At 39.7% G+C, this 22155-nt stretch overlaps 1 protein-coding gene across 7 annotated transcripts in view; it reads left to right on the top strand.

Annotated features, from left to right (window-relative positions):
- The window catches only part of ERICH3 (glutamate rich 3), a 104104-nt gene that overhangs the window by 63202 nt on the left and 18747 nt on the right, over positions 1-22155 (top strand). For all 7 annotated transcript variants that reach the window (XM_074376235.1, XM_074376234.1, XM_074376236.1 and 4 more), the window contains 4 exons: positions 1047-1233; positions 6930-7231; positions 12200-12391; positions 20509-20958. In XM_074376235.1, the coding sequence (XP_074232336.1) occupies positions 1047-1233; positions 6930-7231; positions 12200-12391; positions 20509-20958 (1131 nt within the window). The remainder of the gene's footprint in view (positions 1-1046; positions 1234-6929; positions 7232-12199; positions 12392-20508; positions 20959-22155) is intronic.

Consider the following 22155-nt stretch of genomic DNA (forward strand, 5'->3'; position numbering starts at 1 on the left):
ATAGAAATGCAAATTCTGGGGCCCTATGGAATCAGAAATTCTGGGGTGAGGCCCAGCAATCTGTGTGTTAATAAGCTTTTCAGGTGATTTTGATGCACACTAAAGCTTAAGAACTACTGTATGTAACCATGTTTTAATATATTGTAATAAATGCAACAATAGGAAATGCATACTTAGCAGAGAGGCAAAAATAATAAGTCTATTTTTGGTGGAAGTGGAAGAGTCCAGGGAGACTTCCTTTGTGGGACGTGACATTAGAAGTATGATGAGAAGTAGGGTTCTGAGTCACTCTATAAAAAGCGCTTCTCCAAGTTGGGGTTTGGGGTGTCTAGGCTGAGACTTCTTCAAAGAGCATTTTAGAGATTTGGCCTGATTGAAAATTGTTAATTGCAAGCAGTGGTTTCTAATTTATTGTGGGACATTGGGGTAGGTGGGGGAGCAAGAAGGGCCCCTAATCCAGGCAGAACTGAGAATGGATTGGAGATGGAATAATTCTGCCTCATCCATATATGTATTAGGATGTTCCAAGTCACAGCTAAAAATAAAAAATTATTTAAAAGCACTTCTGAGCTCACAGTAGCCTTTTGTCGTGTACTTTATTGGTGGATAACATAGCAAGATGGACGCATGGAATCTGGATTCAAACACTCACTCTCCTATTTACTGTATGATCTTGGATAAATTACTGAATTCCTCTAAACCTAAGTTTCCTTCTGTGTTATAGAAACTAGTGACAGTAATATTCGCACTTCACATGGTTGTTGAGGAATAACACACCCAAGATAATCAGGCATAATGCCTGGCCATTGTAAATGCTCATAGAATTTTAGGTATTATTATTTTATTACAAATCAAACAGTTTTTATAATGCCTTGGAGTATTTATTATATATAAAGGTAATTGAGTATGCTTTTATGATTGAAAAATTGTCCTCAAGTTAAAAAGGAGATCTAGAACATAATATTGTACTTATAGAAAAATGTGATTTAGAACATTTCAAACAAATTCAGTTGCTTTTACTAACATATTTCCTTTTTAAATTCCAGAGACCTTCCAGTTTATTTCCAAAAGGCACCACGGTTTCCCCTTCAGTCTCACCTTTTTCCTGAATGGGATACAGGTGAACAGGTTAAGTTCCTGCTGTGAATATAAGCATCGAAAAGGTTCCAGACTTGGAGGCAAACGAGGCTACTTTGGGTTTGTGTGTGTCGAGAGATCGTCTCCTTGCTACAAGTATGGAAACGCATGTCCTTTGGTAGAGGGCGAGCTTTGCTACATTTTTCTTTTTTTGCTTTACTGATGTATATCAGTATCTTAAGAAAGATATCTTAAGAAAGATATCAATGGAGATGAGCCTAAGATTTCTAAGTTAAAATTTGTTTATCACAATCTTGTGTGTTGTACCTAAATCATAAGATATACATTAGATTTCCAGATTTATTATATAGTGAGGCTAAAAACTGGTAGTGTTTCAAATTTTGTTTCTTCTCTATCTCTTCCTTTCCTCATAATGCTTTAAGTTCTGTTTCTGCAGGGAATGAGAAAGATTATTTTTTCTTATTCCTCTTAATAACTGGTTTTGGGCTGAGCCCCCAAACATGTGTCAAGCATCTGGTGTACACAGTTGGATGTTATAAGTTATGCACATTAGAGATGTGCCTGCATTATGGTGTGGCCCAATCCTCACTCTCATTGCCTCTGATGTCAGTCTCAAGCATAACAAAACACGTGATAAAAGGTTGTTTATGACTATTATTTATCAGCTTTCATATTGGACATTCTGTTTGAAATCAGGATTTGCTTGAAGGCTTTCTTTAAGTTTTTCCTACAATACTCATGGAGAATTGACTCTTTGCCAAGCCAGAACATGGGAGTGAACCATCCAAAGAACCTGTCCCCATGGAGCCTCTTCTGATAGGAGAAAGGCAAATAATATACCAATACACCAGTAATAAACCAACCAATTAATGTATGTCAGATGGTAATGAACATGGTGCATACAAACAGGGGATGAGAGATAGTGGGAGGACTGGAGACAAGGGTCAGAGGTCAGTATTATTGTATGTACAATAGTCTGTAAAAGCCTCTCTGATAAGATGCTTTTCTAGCAGAAACCAGGCAAAATGTCTCCTTTTCCAAATAGTTTTTCAGGTAGAGGAGACATATGTATAAAGGGTGTGAGGCAGGATTATGCTTGATGTATGTAAACTAGTGTGGTTGGAACAAAAGTAAACAATGGGACAGTGATAGAGGCTGAGGGCAGAAAGACAGTAGGGTCAAGTCATACGGATTCCCTAGGTCATTGCAAAGACTTTGACTTTTCTTCTGAGGGGGATGGGAAGCCTCTATGGTGGGTTCAGGGCAATGGCCTGTCATGATCTGACAGTAACACCTGTGGGGATAATATACCAGGGAGGGTGGGGGAAGGGGAGAAACTACCTTAATCCAGAGAAGAGAGGGAATGGTGGGAAGAGTTACAAGTGATTGGGTTCTAGATGCATTTTGAAGTTAGGGATTATAAAATTTATTTATGGAGTGGACGCAGGGCATGAAATAAAGAGCAAAGTCAAAGATGATTGAAAAGTTACTGGCCTGAACAGCTAGAAAGATGTCCAGCTGACATGTACGGAGATGTGGAAGACTGTGGAAGATGCAGTTTTGGGAGCTAAGTGAGGGGATTTGGGGTTTGGACACACTAAGTTTGAGGCATTCACGAGATGTGCAAGCAGAGATGTTGAGGAGGCAGTTGGATCTGTGAATCTGGGGTCTAGTCAGAGATCCAGTCTGGAGATACAAATTTGAGAAGGATTTATATATGGATGGCATTTAAAGTCATAAGATGAGATGAGATTGTTTAAGGATGGAATGCAGAAAGAGAAGATGTCTGAATAATGAGCTCCAGGTCACTTCAGTTCAAAGGTGAGGGCGATAAAGAGGAGCCAGGAAAAAGCCTAGGAAGGAAAGCCAGTGATTAGACAGAGAATCCAGAGAATGCAATGTCCTGGAAATGCACCAAGTGTGTAAAGAATAAGGGCATGATCACCTGGGTCGAATGTGTGGACAGGTGAAGCCAACGTAGACTGAGGGTGGAGCATGACTCGGCAATGTGTTGGTTATTGGTGATCTTGGCCCAGGTTATTACAGTGTTGTGGTGGGAATGCAAGCTTGATTGGAGTGGGTTTGAGAAGTAATTGGGGAAGAGCTAAGGCCAGAGGTGATAGATAACTCTTATTAAGCCGTTTTGCTAAAAAGGATGGAAATTGGGTGGCAGCCAGAATGAAGGATATAGGGGTCCAAGGGGGCATATTCTTTTTTAAGATGGGAAATATTATAATATGGTTATATGCTGAGAGATAGGATTGGTATCCTAGAAAAGAAAAAAAAATTCTCAAGCATGGCACAGAGAGAGAAATTGCTGGAGCAAAGTGCTTGAGTAGACTAGAGGAGATGGGATCGAGGGCTTGAATGGAGGTGTCAGTCTTAGATGAGGAGAAACATTTTTCTATAGTAACAGGAAGAAAGGCGGCATAGAGCAGAGAGAGACAGGTAAGTTGGTGGACGTATTGGGACCATCTGGAAGTTCCCTGCTGATTGTTTCTATTTTCCAGTCAAATAAGAATTCATCAGCCAAGGTTAAGGCTGAGGGAGGAGGGACATGGAAATTTTAGGAGAGAGAAGAAGTGTGAAAGAGTCATCCAGCAAGTGGGACAGTGAATGGTCTAGGGCAATGTGGTAGGAATGCCCAGATGTACGTAGGACCCACCTGAAGTTGCTTTTCTCTCCCAAGTCAAATATGCATTCTCCATATTTGTGGGCAAGTCATTTCCCAGATTTCTGTTTACCTCCCAAGAAATCTAATGAGTTTATACACAATCCATCCGTGTGTGAGCACATTTCATTCTTTGGGAATTACTCTATAAATCCAAACTGTCGATGTTTGGTCCTAAACACTTTTTTGGAGGTTTAATCATCAGTACCAAAATCTGCCAGTTGATGACATCTACTCTCCTATCCAACACTTACTAGCTTCCGTACAATTCTTCATATGATTTCACTTGGTTCCCTCTAGCTTCTCTTTTTGATCTTTTCAAAAATAAAAACAAAATGGTTGTGATACTTCAGAGTAAGTTCTGTTACCCTCAACTAAAGTGCACAATTCTCATAGGACATTGGTTTTCAATTTTTGTTAACTTTATAACCATTTCTTCAAGTATAATCTGTGAATGTCCAGGGTAGAATGGAGTGGTGTCATTTGATGTCTCCCTACTGCCCATCAGGTGGAAGTCGAGGCAGACTGTTTCAAATGGGACAGGGATGGGCAGGTGAGAACCTTGCCTGTTTGGCTCTGCCCTACCTGCCCTACCTGAGACAACTCTGACTACTCCAGAAACACCAACATTGCAGCACTCTAGTGAAGGTTGAAAACTATCTCTAAGGAGACTGCTATCACTTACATAACTTTTTTTGGAGTCACATCCATAATAATACTTTTCTTTAGTTATTTAGAGGGGTAGGCATTCATTTCCCCAACTTGTTAAAATTAAATTAATTTTAATTCATTTAAAAATATTGGCTCCTAGAGCTCTTCTTATGAAAAGGAGGGCATGGTAGAATAAACCAATAGAGAATTATATTTCTAAAGATTGGTTTGGAATTACTTGTTTAAAGCAGGAAACCAGGAGAGCTCAGCAGTGGTCCCTTCCAGAGTGTGGAGGTCCCACCCTCGTACTGGTCCCTCAATCATGGGAACTATTTGGAGAGGCATGGTTGTCATTTTCCGTTGCTAGAGCGAAACACAGGAAGAAGAATTGCCTAGCCAAGTAGAATGCAGACTGCTCTGAGCTTTAGTAATCAGAATCAACACCTCGAATTATACTCCGAAGTCAAATAGGTAGTCAGTGACGAGGAGAGCACAGATGTTACCCACTTTGTTTGTCCAATTCCCTTAAGCAGATGGGCAATAAAAAGTCTACGCATGCAGTAAGGAGGCATCAAAGCCTCCACACAGTCATCACATAAACTAAACGCAACAGCGTATCAGAGGCTCCAAATCGATGGGTTTGGTGTTGCCATTGATAAGGGAGGAACAGCTTGAACAGAAGGCAGTGCTAGTAGTGATAGTCTCTGAAGATTCATGACACCTTTATTCCAAGGAAAGCAATGTGCTAAGTACATTGTCATTATAGTCAAGAAATACTTATCATTCTTAATATAGGTGAAGTGAGTGTGTTCTTTCCCTCCCGTTTTTCACAGCTGGTAGTTACTCTGAGTGCCAGTCCCTTTAGTTTTACTTTATGAGGAGGTAGTGAAAGGGCAAGCGGGGTAACTAAGCTCTCGTATTTGCTCGTTGGCAAAACTAAGCTCGGTTCCTGTGCCGTTGCCAGTCTAGGGACGGCTGAGATGTAGTGAAACCTCCCGTTGAAGAGACTGCCGTTGGATTTGAGTCACCACGAGGCTGTTTTCAGATTTTACACGTTGTTTCTGTTCTTCCTGGAGTGGCAGGTCTTAACTGCATTGTGATCGCCTCTCACCTACTCACGTGATGTGGAGAGGCGGGGACGTGGGATGTTCTAGGGGAGAGGAGTGTGGAGACTGGTAACTGCCAAGCACCTCTTTCAGGTCAGGGTTTGTGTCTAGGCCTCGGCGACAACATCTCAGGTTGTGTTAGTCTCTGGTGGGGAGAGGGTGAGCGCCTGGCCTGGCGGTCAGCCCAGCAGTGCAGCGTCCGTCTGTGTGACGAGTCATCCGAGCGGGTGCACCTGTGACCTAGCAACATGGCTGTGCTTCAGCGTGAGGTGGTGAGCCGGAATCCAGCGCCGTCACTAACCTGCTGGCTGGACTTGGGCAAGTCATGGAGCTCTTTAAGCCTCAGTCTCCTAATTTGCAAAGTGGTGATGCTAGTTCCTAACTTACTGGCCTGTGGGGTAATGTCTCCTGTACGACAACGTATATAAAGTTCCCAGCAAACAGCCTGGCACTCAGGGAGAGCTCATTGCTACTATTATCATAATCATCATTTTTATTAACGTATGTATTATCATCATTGGAATTCCTATTTTGATATTAACTGGAGAGCACGAAAAAAAGCTATAGGAGAACATATTCATGTTACTTTTGTTATAACAGATTTTAAAAAACATTCTTTAATGTCTTAATACATTCAGATCATCTCCTGGCCCACCAGATTTGACTTAGAATAACTTTATGACCTCTACAGATTATTGCCATTTTCAAAGAACAGAAGTTTATTTGTGGCAAAAATCACCAAAAAATTGTGGTACAGGGTTTAAAAGGCCATTCTACAAGTAATAATGACAGTTCTATTAAAATAAGCGTTCAGGCTTCTGAAGTGTTTATTTAAAGGGCACAACAATATTTGACTGTCCGTGTTTCTTAAAAAAATCAATCATAATTAATTAGATTCAACCTTGTGTGTAAGTCTTTTTGTTGTTGTGTTGTTGGAATAATAAATTATCGAAGACTGAGTGGCATCTTTCTTCTGGTGATGTTTTTTTATCTCAGGTTCCTTTTATTTATAAACCTGAATATTGTTTTATCACATAATTCTTATGTAAGATTTAAATTATATATATATATATATACACAAATATGTATATATATGACCCTGTTATAAGTCAAAAGTATACTTTAATGCGAAAAGTTTAGTTTGAGACTATCATTCTTAGCTGTTAAGTTGCCTTTTTCTCTCGTTTATTACTGTGGGTGAAACTGAAGAATTTGTTGTGTTTACAAGATTTTAGTATTAATACAGAGAAAGTAGTGTATTTTAATGAACGATGTATATGGTAATAAAAATGTTTCTTGTGACATTTCTTACTGGAAGGAGAGAGAAGCGCTTGAAAGAGCTTCGCAGTCCCCTGTGCTGTCTGTCCTGGTTAATAAACCCTTTGCGTCAATGTTTGTCATAGGTGCATTATTGCAATGGGCCTTGACAAGAAAACAACCTCACCAAAACCGAGGAAAGAGAAGAGTATTGAGAGAAGAGAGGAACCGAAGAAAGGTGAAGGGAAACTGAGGAAGGAGAGAGAGTACCTGATACCAAGAAGGAAAGAGACGGAAGGGAGCAAAGCCTCTGCTTCCGTCATTTTTTCAGCTCAAGAACTAAACATGGGGGTCGACGAAGTGAGAACCGCCGTGGAAGAAATGGAACGGAAAGGGGAACAAGGGCAAGATGCTTGGGAAGAAGACCGAGAAAACATACTTAAATACGGTAATGAACAACACAGGGTTGTTTTTGTCATTGGTGTTGCTGTTTTTTTTTACGTCTTTAAAATGTGATTATAAAAATTTGCAAAAGTAACTCTGCATTGAATGATGGTGCTCAGTTCTGATCATCAGACAACGCTGTTACATGCAAGGCGTTCTGCGTCGCCTGCCTGAGAGGAGGGCGGGCCTGACCCCCAAGGGTTGAAGGTGCTTGTGGGGGAGGCGGGGCGGGGGCTTTGTGTCTGAGTGAGCCAGAGGCTCTGTTCACTTCTGCAGGGAGAGACCATTTTCACCAAATAGAATTTTGCCTATGTTTTAAAAGTATTTGAATGTATTTGCTGTGGCATCAGGTAGGCACAGCCTACATGATTATGTGGTGATAAAATATTCCAAAACTAAAAACAGTGCCCGTGAGCCTGGGGTCCTGGACCCTGCCTGACTTTCTTGTTTTCTTATTCTTCTCTTGCTTCCCTCCCTCCTCTCCTTCTTCCTCCTCCTCTGCCTCCTTCTCCCCCTCTTCTTTTTCTTTCTCCCCACCTCTAAACACACATACACACACTCACACACATAATAATAACAATAATAAAAGTTCACACACGATTTCATCTTATCCTCACCTTTTGATTTGGTAGATATTACTCTCTCCATTTTACAGGTTAAGAAACTGAGGCACAGACATACATACAGAAAGAAGCAGAACTAGGATTCACATGATCGGAAAGGAAAAACTGTGTTCTCCCTATCCATCTTAGGTTCATTAGCTGTAAATTAGATCAACAAAAGAGATTAGAAAGGGAAAAGCAAACAGAAGTCTCTGAGCAGGTGCACCGTGCATGCACATGGGAGCGCTCAGAGCTCAGTAACTCCAAGGGGTGGTTAAAACTTGGGCTTACATGGCATCTTAACAAAACAGAAGTGCATTTTTCGAAAAGGAAAAGGCAAAGGAAAAGGACTCTGAGCTTCTAGGGGCAGCAGATTGTGGGAAGGTAGATATATGAGGAAATTCATGGTAGATAAGTGCTGGTTTTAGTGATGTTTGTTGCGTTGATTCCTCTGGTGCCATCTCTGGGCTGATAAGGATCCAGAGTTGTCCCTTATGATTAACTTCTGTCCTTCCTGGGAGAGAGGGGAGGGGAGACACCTTCAAAAATGTATATCCTGCTTTTAGGGAACTAGGGGGAGGGCAGAGAGCTTTTCTTACATTTACTTCTTCTGAACTGCCTTCAGCTCAAAATAATCCTTATGCCCAAGTGGTGGTTTGGGGTGGCAGACTCTGCTAGCCTTCAATACCTGGGGTACTCTAATTCTAAAGCCCAAACTTTCAACCACTGTGCATACAACCTGCTAGTTTGTATAAGCTATCCTTGATGCCACATGGTTGTGGGCAATATGTCCAAAGAATCAGAAAGGGAATGCTGCCTTAGTGTCTTTCTTACATTGTGGGACAAAGCCCAGATTAGAGGAGCAATAACCATGGACTAGGATGACTATTGGAAGGACTGGAATGACCGTAGAAGGGTTGGGATGATCATGAAAGGGCTGGGATGACCGCAGAAGGGCTGGGATGACCGTGGAAGGGCTGGGATGACCATGGAAGGGCTGGGATGACCGTGGAAAGGCTGGCATCTGGAAAGGGGCAGATCCTAGGTCTCTTCTTCCTGGCCTTACCAAGTTGCTGCCCAGTGTTTTCAGAAATCCAAGAGGATAATTACAGGGTTACTATAGCACTGTACTTTGTTTATTACTGAAACAGTGTGATTATCTAAAAAAGATTTCACTTTGACCCAATTTACCTGTCTCCATGACCCTTTCTAGTCTTTATTATGATTTTAGACTGAAATTTGAAGTATCTATAGATAGCAGCAGCAGAGAGATGAACAAATGGGATGTGTTTTAATTCTCAGGACATGTAGGTAGGTTTATCGGGACCATGTTCAATAGAGGCTTTCCATTTGGGGCGTTTTTTTTCCTTAAACCAACATGGCGAGGGCTGTGAGTAACATACTTTATGCATATAATACAGTTTTTCCAAGATTCTTCTTCTGTGTCTCGTTCTGTGTCTCGTTCATGAACTTTAAATGCCCATTTTCATTGAAAAAGAAGAAGAAACAGCAGCAGCAAGTCTTCAGCTCTCTGTAGAATAGTCGGTGATGGTCAGGGCAGTGAGAAGCCTGTGTGGAGGTCAGCCAGGGCGTGTTGCAGCTGGATTGAGGTTGACCTCACGTTGACTTGCTTCCTCATTAGTGGGGATGGTAAACAACAAGCTAATTACATTCTCTGGAAGAAGGAAGATGAGCTGGGGAAATAGAAGAAATTATGAAAAGGAATCTAGAAGCATGCTGCTAGTTCATTCATATTGAAAACTCGAGGAGATGACCCAGAGGGGCTGTGCTCTGAGCCATGATGCTAGCACAGTGCTCGCTCGTGGCTTATAGAGGCTAAGATTTAAGTGTGATGATAGTGGTGGGTGGAACAAAGCCAGGGCAGCCCTGAATTTCCTATTTTGAGAGAAAACATTGAAGCTTCTGCCAAATAGGATGTGGGGATTGGTCTTTGTGGTTCACTGCATGGTCCTTCCATTTTGTGCTCTGCTTCAGTTATGGAGCTATAATTGTGTGTCAGTTGTGGACACTTCTCTGATTTTAATCAGGTACCTCCACTATAGTGCATTGCTGTCCATAAAGCACCTATTGTGTGTGACTTCTCCTGTTCTACAACCAGCCCCCTCCACGCCCCGCCTGCCCCGTCAGTCATGGTAACTACCAGCCTCTGACATCTGTTAGGTACCCGCTGTCCGTGGCACTGTAGTATGCATATTTGGGGGATTATTGCTTTTAGTATTCACCACGGCTTTGTGAGCGGGTACCACCGTGTCACAGATGAAGAAACTGAAGTTTAAAGATGTTAAGGAAATTGACAAAGGTCACATGGCTGAGTATTTTAAATGGTACTTGGGCACATGACTGCCCGACTCCGAATCCCTCAGATTTCATCACTGTGTCATACTGTCGGTGAAACTGCGGCAATTTACCCACGTGCTGCCTGGCCCCTGCTTATCTTGTGACCAGTAGCAAGTATCTGTAAAGTGATACGTGGAGGTGTTCCTCTGTGTGTGTGTATTCTGTGGCTAACCTCAACTGCTTCTTCTAGGAAATCTTCCACAATCTCCAAATGACTTTCCACCCTTTGATTCTCTTCCACTTATTTGAAACTACTTCACATGATTGATCATGAGTCCTATCGAAAAATCCATTGCAATCGAGCCCAATAGTGTTAAGACTAACATTACTGGGGGCCACATATAAAAACTACTGTAACATGAGTACAGTATTTCTTGTGTACCTATGTCTTATTTCCTCAACAAAAATTGGAGATTTCTTAATGGCAGGGGTTGTGTTAGTGTAATGTCCTTATCTGGCAATTTCATCCTTTCCCACATAGAAGGTTCTCAGTAAAGGCTTGTTGATTGATGGCTAATGGGGTCAAGTGAGGAACTGTCCTATTACGTGGCCTGAGATATTCAGATCAAAATATTTGTGTTTATGAGCATTTCCTGTTTGCATCATGTCATAAACCAAATTCTTCATCTTCTTGCTTATTTTATAATATTGTTTTATCGATAATCGTTCGCATTTCTCTTTCTCCATATTAAACCTCTTTCATGAAAAATTTCTGGTGATGAGTTCTGTTTGCCTTTTTCCATTACAGTTTCTGATTTCACTTTTCTTCACACATCGCCCTCATACATTCTCTGCATTAACAGAGCTTTCCTCATATGCACAGGGCATGCATTTTATTTTTTTATTTTTTGTGGGGGAGGCAATTAGGTTATTTATCTATTTATTTTGATGGAGGGACTGGGGATTGAGCCTACAACATCCTGCATGCTAAGCATGCAGTATACCATATACCCTCCCCACTAGGGCATGTATTTCTAAATTAAGTTTCTTTCATTGTGGCAAAGTGGACAGCTCTCAAGTAATTACCTGAGAGGCCCCCACTGCTGAAGAAACCAGACTAATTCCTAAAACACACAGAACAGGGAAACCTTTCTTTTCCTTGTAATTTTTATTTTAAAGATAATTGTTTACTTACCTAATTGGTTCTGCATGAAATCCTTCTGCTCTCTATCCTTGGCATGTTGTCACTTCAAGATTTTTAGTTTTGGGGGGAAGAAAAAGGGAAACAATTAAATATGAAAGGTGAAAAATTATAACCACGGGGGACAGCTGGCGTTTATCTGATGTGACAGTTCCCTTTTTCTGCTACAGATGTGTTGCACTTCTGTAGGGAATGAAGCAAATTCATGACTGTGACAGGAATGTTCTGTTTGATGAGAATTTTTATCCTTGGAGTGTAATTATTTTATTGATTGTAGGGATGAATAGCATAGGGTTTCCATTCTGGCCGAGGTAGAGACTCCTTCATAATGCCTTTTCTTGCTGTCCATTTGTCCCTCTCAAAGATTATGCTAGTCACGGTGTTACTTCCCAAGACTTTTGGACTTGATTAATTGAATTTCTTCCACTTCACTATTCATTAACTTGATATCCAAATATTTTGAACATTCATCCTGTGAAATATGAACTCACTGGATCTCCAAATTAACTTTCATTATTATAACCCTGTTCTCTTCATTTTTAATTTATTTCTAATGTATTGTTTTCTACCAAGTTCTTCTCTTGTCCACTTTGGTTATTGGAGATGACGACGTCCATTTGTAAATGAACTGTTATCAGGTTTCAGGCTTGCCATTTGGAGCGTCATTTCTTTGGTGCTCTTGTCTGTGTAACTGACTGCAGTCTTTGATCATTTGCTATTAGTTTTGCATGTTCACTAATTGTGTGAAAAAGAAGCGAAGAAAGGACCCAGAGAGGAGAGGAGAATGGAGTCAAAGTTCTCATTAGAGTGACATGGGTTGAGCATTAGGGATTCTGTTTTCCTTGTCATAGTGGAGATTTTCTTTTCTCAGAATATGAAGAAGATTTCGAAGTTGAGGAGAAACGAGATGAGACAGCTAATGAAGGCGGACAGGCGGACGGTCGAACAAGTGGAATGTCAGAGCCACCCTCAGATGATGAAACGGGTCTCTTAGACCCTGAGAAGGAGAGCGAAACCTCGTCGCCGAAGGCACCAGATGCTGACGACAACGTGAAAGATGAAGGTGACGGATTCTCTGGGAGTGAACTGGAGGAGAAGCAACAGGGCAGGCTGCCTAGCTTATCACGTGACACAGTGTACTCATTACTTTTCCTTTTACTTAATGAGGTCATCCTTTCTCAAGGAATGTTTAGAGCCTGGTTCCCTCACCAGAGGCCGCTCATCTGCTGGTCTTCCGTAGATACCCAAGTCAGGGGTCACTCCTTACCCCTTCCTCTTTCCTTAGTTTGCTGGGGTTTTTCAGCAGGGGGTCCGGTAAAGCTTGTAGTGACACATCTTCTGTTTACTTAGAAAGTTCCTACTTTAAAAAAAACCTCAAACTATCTCCTCTTATATACACATATATACATACATACACACACACACACACACACACACACCATTTTTGTGGTTTTGGAAAAATGAGAAGTAGCTCCCATTCAATTAAAGGAAAAATTGAAAATTCCTCCTTCCTTCCTTCCTTCCTTCCTTTATTTATCTTAACTTACCTTGAACACCGAATGCTGGCATTTTAGCTTGTGGAAGGATTACCACTCTTGGCAACTTTGCACCCCTCACAGTCTTCAAGCCTAAAATGACTCAATGTTCACAGGGAAAATATCGAGCTTTTCAGATAGATAAAAAAAGAAAAAACAAAGAAACAAACAAAACAAAAACTGTCATCATCTGAGGCATAACTTAAATTTTTAAGACTTTTTAAAAAATCTGAAGTTATCAAACTAAGGTCCAAAGAAGGAACCCATTTCCAGCTTTGTCCTGTAAGAGAATTTGGCCAAGGCTATGTGTTTCTTAGTAAATCAGAGATCTTTCCTGGTACATTCCTGGCATTTACCAGTAGTACAATACAGTAACTACAGTACAATAACTCTCTTATATTTAAGTAAGTGTATGTCTTTTGTAGTCTGCTTTAGACTAGAGAATGAGGTCATATTATGATGACTTTTTGAATTGCTATTTATTTCCCTAGTTTTTTCACCTCTTAAATTTTTTCTGTATAAAATCTTAAAATTTTATTTCAAGGAATATATTAGGATAGTGCAAAACAAGAGTAAATAAAGTAATCAAGTAATCACAAGAGCAAATATTTATAGTACATTCCCTTCAAGAAAGAATTCAAGGAAACCTATTCTAAAATTTCATGCACACATACACAAGGCAGTAAAAGAAAAGAACAGAAATTGTTTAGAGTAAGAGAGAAGAGAATTCTACTAGATAACTGTACGTGAGACCATGACTGCACTCCAACTAAAATTTTAGTTGTGCTTCCTGACAGTCAAAGTAAGGAGCGAAGCACAATGTGAAAAATTAGAATGATGTTAACTTTCAGTACATTTGAAAATAAGATTTGTTGCCATTTTTAATATAGTTGAAAGAACTAGTCAATATTAATGAACAGGCTTTGAAATGTTTTTGTGAAGTTTTAAATTAGGCCTTTTCTATAATTTCTCTTAATACTTACATTTTATGTTTCCAGACATGCCCAACATATAAGCTTTTTTCTCAATTTGAATGCCAATATTGAATTTAAGTTTATATTCCTACTGTATGGTATAGAAAAAGCTAAAGAATTCTATGGAAAAGTCATGTCACCTGAATCAAATTTTAAAGAGACTATATAAATGACTTGAACCTGGGAAAGGATTGCAAGTGTTTGCATATAATTATAACTGGCTCAGAACACAAAGAACTCAATTTTTCATTTCTTCAATAATGGTGGGGAATGACCAAGTATTGAGTTCATGAAGAGTCAGTACATTATTTCAATACATGGTCATCTGGGGATTATCTTTATACTCCGTATTCAACTTGCTTTTTTGGGATCAAGTCGATATTTTCCAAGACAGAGTTATTTTTTATGTTCAAACAGACAAAGATGTAGGCAGTACTTGGATGTTACTTGGAGGGAAAGCTTTAATCATTTAGACCTGTAATTACTGAATAACTGACAGTGATAGATAAGCTTTAACAGTGAATTCTGCTTGCATTTGAATAATTGGAATCCTGTGTTTAGAAAAACATCCTATAGGTATTGTTTATTAAGACTCAATTTTGTGCTAAGCACTGTGCTAAATATTTTACATGAATTATCTGATTAACCTCAAACAACCTTAAAAAGCAGGTACTTTTTCTTTTTATCTTCATCTTATAAATAAAGAAACTTGGAAGTGGTGAGATGAAGTAACTCACACAGCCAGAAAAGGGTGGGGCCAAGATGCAGACTTCAGAGCCTGGATTTTGGAGAAACAGTGTAACATTACTTCAAATCAGAAACTATTCTCTTATTTAGAATTAAAGCAAATCCCCCCAATAAGAGGATTTTGTTTCCTTAAGAATGCACAGTTTAGTTATACATATACGCACACGTTTTTTCCATTCTTTTTGATTACAGCTCATTACAAGAAATTAAACATAGTCCCCTGTGCTATACAGTAGGTCCCTGTTGTTTATTTTATATACAGTACTGTGTGTCTGTTATAATATGTATCTGTATATGTATAACTGAATCACTTTGCTGTGCAGCTGAAACTAACATCATAAATCAACTATACGTCAATAAAAAATGAGTTAAAAAAAGAATGTATAATTTAGAGGCATTTATCTTGAATTCTTCATCTTATCCTATTTTTTAGCATCTTTTTTCTTTTTTTTTTGATTCATTTGGTTTTTAAACGGAGGAAATTAAAATGGACATTTTCTAATTCTACCCAAATTGACCTTTCTCCTCCCTGGATGGGCTTCCCCTTCCACTCCCAGGCCTTTTGCTCAGTTCCAGCTCACCCTCTCCTCCTCCACAAGACTCTCCTCCGTCAGCAGCCTCCCCTGAGCTCTTTAAATTATTAAACTCTGTCATTCAGTAGTTCATTTTTCACTTATTGCTTCATTCGTGTTACATTTTGCACCTTAAATTAATTGCACAAGTTAATAACACACAAATTAATTATACTATAAAAGCTAGGACTGTACATTGTCTCTGTGATTCCTCACAGAGGTAATGTCTTAAAAGATATTTTGTGAATATTAAGCACTTACATGATTGTTTAACATTAAGAATATGAAGATACTTTTGCTAGTGCTACGATATCTAGTTACATTTACACTATATGATGATTATTGGAATTTTATTCAAAACATCATAGAGAGCTGCACTATGTGGCTGCAGAATATATAATATTTTAAATAGACATGTAATGAAAGCTATCAGAATGTATAAAATCTAGTCCACAATGTTGGGAAGTTTAAGAACCAAAAATTAAATTGGCTAACTCTTTTATTTTGTGCTTTCAAAAATGACATTATTCAACAATCCTTTTTAAGAGTTCCTTTGCGTCCTTGATATTTACATTAAAACTTTGCCATTATTCTGAAATAAAATCTCATTGCTTATTACTGTTTCTTTCCTCCACCTCCATCCAGGCTCTTTTATTTGCCATCCCTTTATTTTGATAACCTGACCCCTTGTTATTCAAAAACATGCTTTTTAGCATGCGGAGTATCAGAATTACAGATTTCATCCAGCAAACAAGAAGTGTGTATGAAAAGTGATAATGGCAGGATAGATCCCTTGGAACACTCTATTGAAAAGCCAGACAGCATTTCATCTTCAAAAGTGTAAGAGGCATATTGTGACCACTGAATCCTAGACACCAGTACATCCTTTTTATTGACATGATTAAGGATCTTGCTGTTAGTATTTGGATGTGTTTCATTTGAACCTGCCTGCACCTGTTCCCAGAGGGCAAACAATTGCCCAGGCTGTCACTCTGGTGACAAGTCGGCCCCATTTAAACTGCCAGCTAACAACTGCATCGGCCCGCCTTGATGAATACACTGTGCTGAGCAGCCCGCGAGTGATGGAGTGCCAGGGACTGAGCACCGACTAAGAGAGGACCCTGCTTTAGGAATGATGTGTGAGGCTTCCCATCGTTTAAAAAGAGTGACAGCTTCTTTTTCTCTGTGTTTGTGTTGGCAACCCCAGGCGCTGATTCACCAGTTGAAAATAGATCGTCACAGATGAATGTTATAAGGTTGAGGGGAAAGTGACATGTCGCTGAGAATAGACTTTTATGGACAATTTGGATGATAGTGCCTATGAGTAAGAGGTGACAACTAAGTAGCTCCTTATGAGAAAAAGGACAGAGGGAGGGAGAGAGGGAGAGAAAAAGGGAGAGAGAGAAATATCTGTTTCCAGAATATAAAGAAAATAACATAAGAATTTAAGCAAAATTTTTTCTATTAAGAAAGATTAATATTTTACTTGTGCTATTTTCCACTAAATTGAAGAAGTAGGTCTTACAGACTTTTAAAATCTCAGAGTCGCAAAAATACTTTGTTTACTTGGCTTACTGACCTCAAGAATCTCACTTGTCCTTTCTTGGCCTGACTATGAGCTTGAACAGGCACATACGAGGGAAAGCTGCTCATTCTGAGTTGAAATTGTGCATGCTGCGAACCACACTCTGTGGACTCCGGTTTAGCTTGACTGCTCCTTGGACCAGAGAGGATTAGGGGAAGATTGTAAGGATTTTTTTGGTCAGAATCTGTATCTGTGATTTTCTTTTTGCATAATTAGTCACATTTTAATTTTTTTTTTTCAGTCAAAAATAGGTTTACTGAAATGTTTTTAGTTGTAGCTGAAGGCAGCGACATTTACAACACTGAGCTTTTGTTAAACCCATAAACGTGGAAATTGCTTGCAGAGCAGTTGTAATAGGATCAGAATCTTGTGAATGTTGATGGGATGGTTTTGCATGTCTTTCAGCATAATGATTTGGTACTCTGCAGATGCTTTCTGACCACCAGCCTGACTCCCACCTGAATGCAATAAATGCAAGCCCTTATGCCATTAAAATAACAGTATGAAATATCAGCATGGTATGCATATAGCACATGAAATATAACAGTATGGTAGGTTAGGTTGTTGATTTGAGATTGTTCTTTTTTGAGGATGGCCTGTATCACTATGAACTTCCCTCTTAGGACTGCTTTTGCTGGATCTCATAGATTTTGTGTGGTTGTGTTTTCATTGTCGTTTATCTCAAGGTATTTTTTAATTTCTTCTTTGATTTTATTATAGACCCATTGGTTTTTTAGTAGCATGTTGTTTAGTCTCCATGCTGTCGTTTTTTTCTCATTTGTTTTTCTATAGTTGATATCTAGTTTCATGGCACTGTGTTCAGAGAAGATGCTTGGAATAATTTCTATCCTCTTAAATTTGTTGAGGCTTCTTTTGTGCCCAAGTATGTGGTCGATCCTAGAGAGTGTTCCATGAGCACTTGAAAAGAATGTATATTCTGGTTTTGGGGGATGTAATGTCCTAAAAATATCAACCAAATCCAACTACTGTATTGTGTCATTTATTATCTCTGTTGCCTTATTGATTTTCTGTCTGGAAGACCTGTCCAATGATGTTAGTGGGGTGTTATCAATGACACGGAAAGAGAAGACAGTGGAGGATTTGGAGTCTGACTGACTGTGGAGAGAGAAAAGTCAGAGATTGTGCTTAGGATGTGGCACCAGGGCACCAAACATGCTGGCTTTTGCCAAGCACTCAGGCAATGTGTGAGATCATGTCCTTACCACAAAGACCAAGAGTAGATTCTTTACCATCAGTACCTGGAGGGAGGACTGGAGAGACAGGTAGAATTGGATAGGGGGCAGAGTTTTTTCCTAACATGCCTCTAAGGCAACTTTTTCCCTCCTAATGATGAAAAACAATTTACAATTTACACATCTGCCCCAAATTTCCTTTATATAAATTTTTTATATAAAAACTTTATTTCTAAGAGAACAAATAAAATTAGTGTTGAGAATCCCATTCCATGGCCCTAAAGCAGTTTGAGTTTTTTTGTAGCAAAATCTTGCCCCAGTGTCTTTATGAAAATGAGAATAAGAAATGAGAGTTAAATGAAATTATACAGTAAGGTTAGAGAGAAATTTAAAAACTGAAATGAGTTTATATGAGAGGGCCATGTACCCTCACCACTTGGAGGCCATTCACTTCATTCCCCGCTTTCTTCTTTTAAGGACGGACTCAAAATTGAACCAGAGCATGTTTCATCCTTTTGAAGTAAAGTAATACAATTAATAGAAGCTACTAAAGAAAGAGGAGCATTCTTTTATTTATTTATTTTTTTAATGTGAACAACTCTCAGAGCCAAAAGTGAGAGTCCACGTGTCGACATTCAGATGGTAGATATGGATATTTTTGGAAGCACAGAGCAAGTGTAACATTGCGTCCCAGCTAAGTGCGCAATTAACGAAAACCACTGCCCAGACCACTAGCAAACAGGAGTTGTTTTTTCCTTTTTAGAAAAACAAATGTGAGATGTTTGAGAGAGGTGGAGATCCTAGTCCCTGAGTTTTCTGAACTAGTACGAACAAGAGAGAGGACGACTGTCCTTGATCTGCTATGTGCTCCGCAGAGAGCACATTCAGGTTTCATAAGGCAGAGAGAAAGAATGAGTGGCTAAAGCACGTGCATGATTCCCTTGGGAAACTGGTCATCTGGTGCCTGTCAAGGTAGTTGGGAGATAAGAAGGAATGGAATGGTACTTAAGGGGTTCTGTTCCTTAAAGGCTTTTTAAGTTTGTTTTTTACTGCTGTGTAGCATCTCTCAAATCTTTGTCGAAACTCTGATACGTCTCAGTGACTGTACTTAAAATGCTAAGCCCTGTCACGGAGAGCCGTTGGGGCTGGAGGGAAGAGAATAAGAGGAAAGACAGGTATTTCTTCCCTTAAATTCTGCATCAGCTGCTACAGCCATCTGTGTAGCTGCCAAGCAGGAAAAAAACAAAACAAAACAAAACAAACAAACAAACAAAAAACAGAAAAAAGAGTCAGGAGCACACAGAGAAGAGAAAACAAGAAAGCTAGGCAGCTTGTCAGTGTGGGCTATTTCATTTGAAAAATAAATGTTATAAAAAACAATTATAAATACAGATCTATTAGGTTAAAAAATCAAAAGCAAGTTAGTGTTTCTTTGACCCATGGCAGTGGAGGCGGTGACTTTCAGGTGGCATCTTCCTTCTAGAGATTCAGTGTGTGTGTTACTTTCTTGGAGATTTTTAATGTTTTTGTGGGTAGTAAGTACTAAACCATTTGGCTCTGGTAAGTTTCTAGACGGCATATCTGTAGCATCATGTCAGTGTACTGCCTAGATCGCCTAGAATCTTTTTTTTTAACTGATTCTGTACACCCATCTCCCAGTGTCTGCAGCCTCTGTCTTCTTCAGAGGATGGCCTTGGGCTCCTGGAGTTGCTTCACCCTCAGGCACAAGGATCGCGGAAGTGCCAAGGAGTTTATGCCCCACAGCGTGGCCTGCAGCCCCATCTTACTGGAGCAGCCTATAAAAGCCCAACTTCTTCCTCAAGGGAGGAAAAATTCGAATATAATTCAGACTTCACAGGTTCCCATGGGATCAGGCTGAGGCTGAGATGTTGCTTGAAATAGCTCCCTTGATTGGCTTCTTCCCTTCCCTGCCCTGCTTCCCCTGTACCCAGAAGACTTTCTCCTGGAGCATATCCTTAGAACATCACTTGCATGTGAATCTTCATCTCAACGTCTGCTTCTGGGGAACCTGGAAAAAGACAGTATCTCCTTCTACACGCACACACAAGCTTTACCTCGAATATTTATTAAGTGTCTCGTTACCATGCAAATGCATAGATCTTCTTACCATACCCAGCGACCAGGGTATACTAGTTTGGGGGGTGTTACAGTAGATAAAAATTTAAATTTTATGCACAGAGAATACTGTGGCTATCCAAGATGATAACAAAATGAGTGCTCTTGATGAACAAGTAAAAGATTATTCAATTTCTTCTATAACAAAAATAGATACATACAAAGGTTTTCCATTAAAATGGCTTTCCTAAAACTAAATAAATAAAATTGGTTTTCAGTTAAATGTGACTTCCTATCGAAAACTTCTGTAGATTCACAGATTACGTAGGTTTTTCTTTATCATGACAGTTATGTGAAATATTTGGGAAAAGAGTATCAAATCTACTAAACTATATTAAAAATTTAGTATGATTCATTTCTAACATAATTCCCACAATTATTATTATTAAATTTCGCTTTCTGGAAAAACAATGAAGTCATCTTCTTTATTTTTTGTAGATATAAAAACTACTTCATCGCCCTCATCCAGAAGTCACACGTATTCTAGTTGCAGTGAAGATGAATCTTCGGTGGGGGACAGGGAAGACCATGCCCGAAACAGTCCAAATGAAAGTGCCAGAAGCTTGTCCTCTCAGGAGTTGAGTGAAAATGATGAGCTGGAGAAATTCCACCTTCCAACTGAGGATTCCCTAGAAACTGAAACTGAAGAGCAAGAAATCATAAAAGCAGAGGTGGAGACCAAGCCTCTGCCAATACAGGAGAACTTGAAGAGTGGTCTTGAAGAAGAAACGGAGAAAGGAACCCAGGTGATTGCAGAAGGCTTATCTGAGAAGTCCAGGGATCGTGTTTCCAAGGAAGAAAAGGAGAAGGAGAGGAGTAAACTTTGGGAAGGAAGCACTGCTAAGGTGAAGGGCAAAGAGGCGGGTCCCCGCAGGGTGGATAAAGGCGGTAAGTATGGCTATTGAGTTGGCCTGCCGTTGTCCCCATGCATGGAAGCTGATTTTGGTCATCACGTTCTGCTCAAGCTTGGGAAATACAATTGTGGTAATGCCACAGGAATTCAATTTTTTTTCCTATTTCTTTCTATGCCACATAATCATACATGTATTTTCAGCTTGCTGTTTTCCTTCTATTGCATTTTAAAAATTACTCGATAATTCTAGCCTGTTTCCTATTTTCTGTGAATTTCTTCCCATGGTAATTCTATCTCAAGAATCAAATAAAACACAACATATGTCTGAAGGCAAGGCTATCTGCGGCTTGTTAGAGGTTATTTAATATTGGCGATGCGATTTGTTCTTAGCCAAATAAGCAGTGACATGTATACACAGCTAACATTGATAGGTGCTTCCTACGTGCCAGTGCTAAACACGTACATGTATAAACTCACCTAATCCTTACAACAGCCCAGTATCCCCACGAGTTAGGTTCTGTTATTATCATCTCTTTTTCATGGGTGACAAAACTGTGGCTTGGAGAGGTTAAGTAAGGCGTCAAGGATCATACAGCTGATAAGAAGCATTCCTAGGATTTGAATTCAGGGAGAATGGCTGCAGTTTCTAAAGATTTCTCATTTTTCTGTGCAATAGGAATTTAGAGTTAGATTAAAACTATGAAAATTTCATAGAAAACTACAGTCTTCACTTGAGTTCTCTGAAACTGGGTGAATTTCTGATCCAGGGGTTTCCTGGGTGTGTAGGACAGTTCCATTTGACACAGAAAGTCTTGAGGAGTGGCCCAGGGTAATCGGGTTCCAGTACCTTAGACACATGGGAAGTCTGATACTTTTCTCAACTTTCGGAAGACAGTTACAGGACTGAGCTGTGTCCTGCAGACAGCGGGTTATGCCGGCAGACTGCGCCCTGTAACCCGCACCGCTTGTCCTTTCCCTGCCCTTTCCCTGCTATCTCCCCTGCCAACATGGTGGGCATTCTTTTTGACTCCAAGGTAAAACTTAGTTTCATATTTTAATGCTACTGAAATCCATCTGTGTTCTGAAACTTATGAATACTTACAATGTCTGTCATATGTATGTTAGGAACTTAAAGGCTGTTATTAAACCACGGGGGCCCACGTCTAGGAATTGAGGACGTCATGGTTATCTTTCCATTCAAACATTATTACTGATCTTCTTACTGTGTGCAG

The sequence above is a fragment of the Camelus bactrianus genome, chromosome 13, assembly GCF_048773025.1.
Source record: "Camelus bactrianus isolate YW-2024 breed Bactrian camel chromosome 13, ASM4877302v1, whole genome shotgun sequence".
Classification (NCBI taxonomy): Eukaryota; Metazoa; Chordata; class Mammalia; order Artiodactyla; family Camelidae; genus Camelus; species Camelus bactrianus.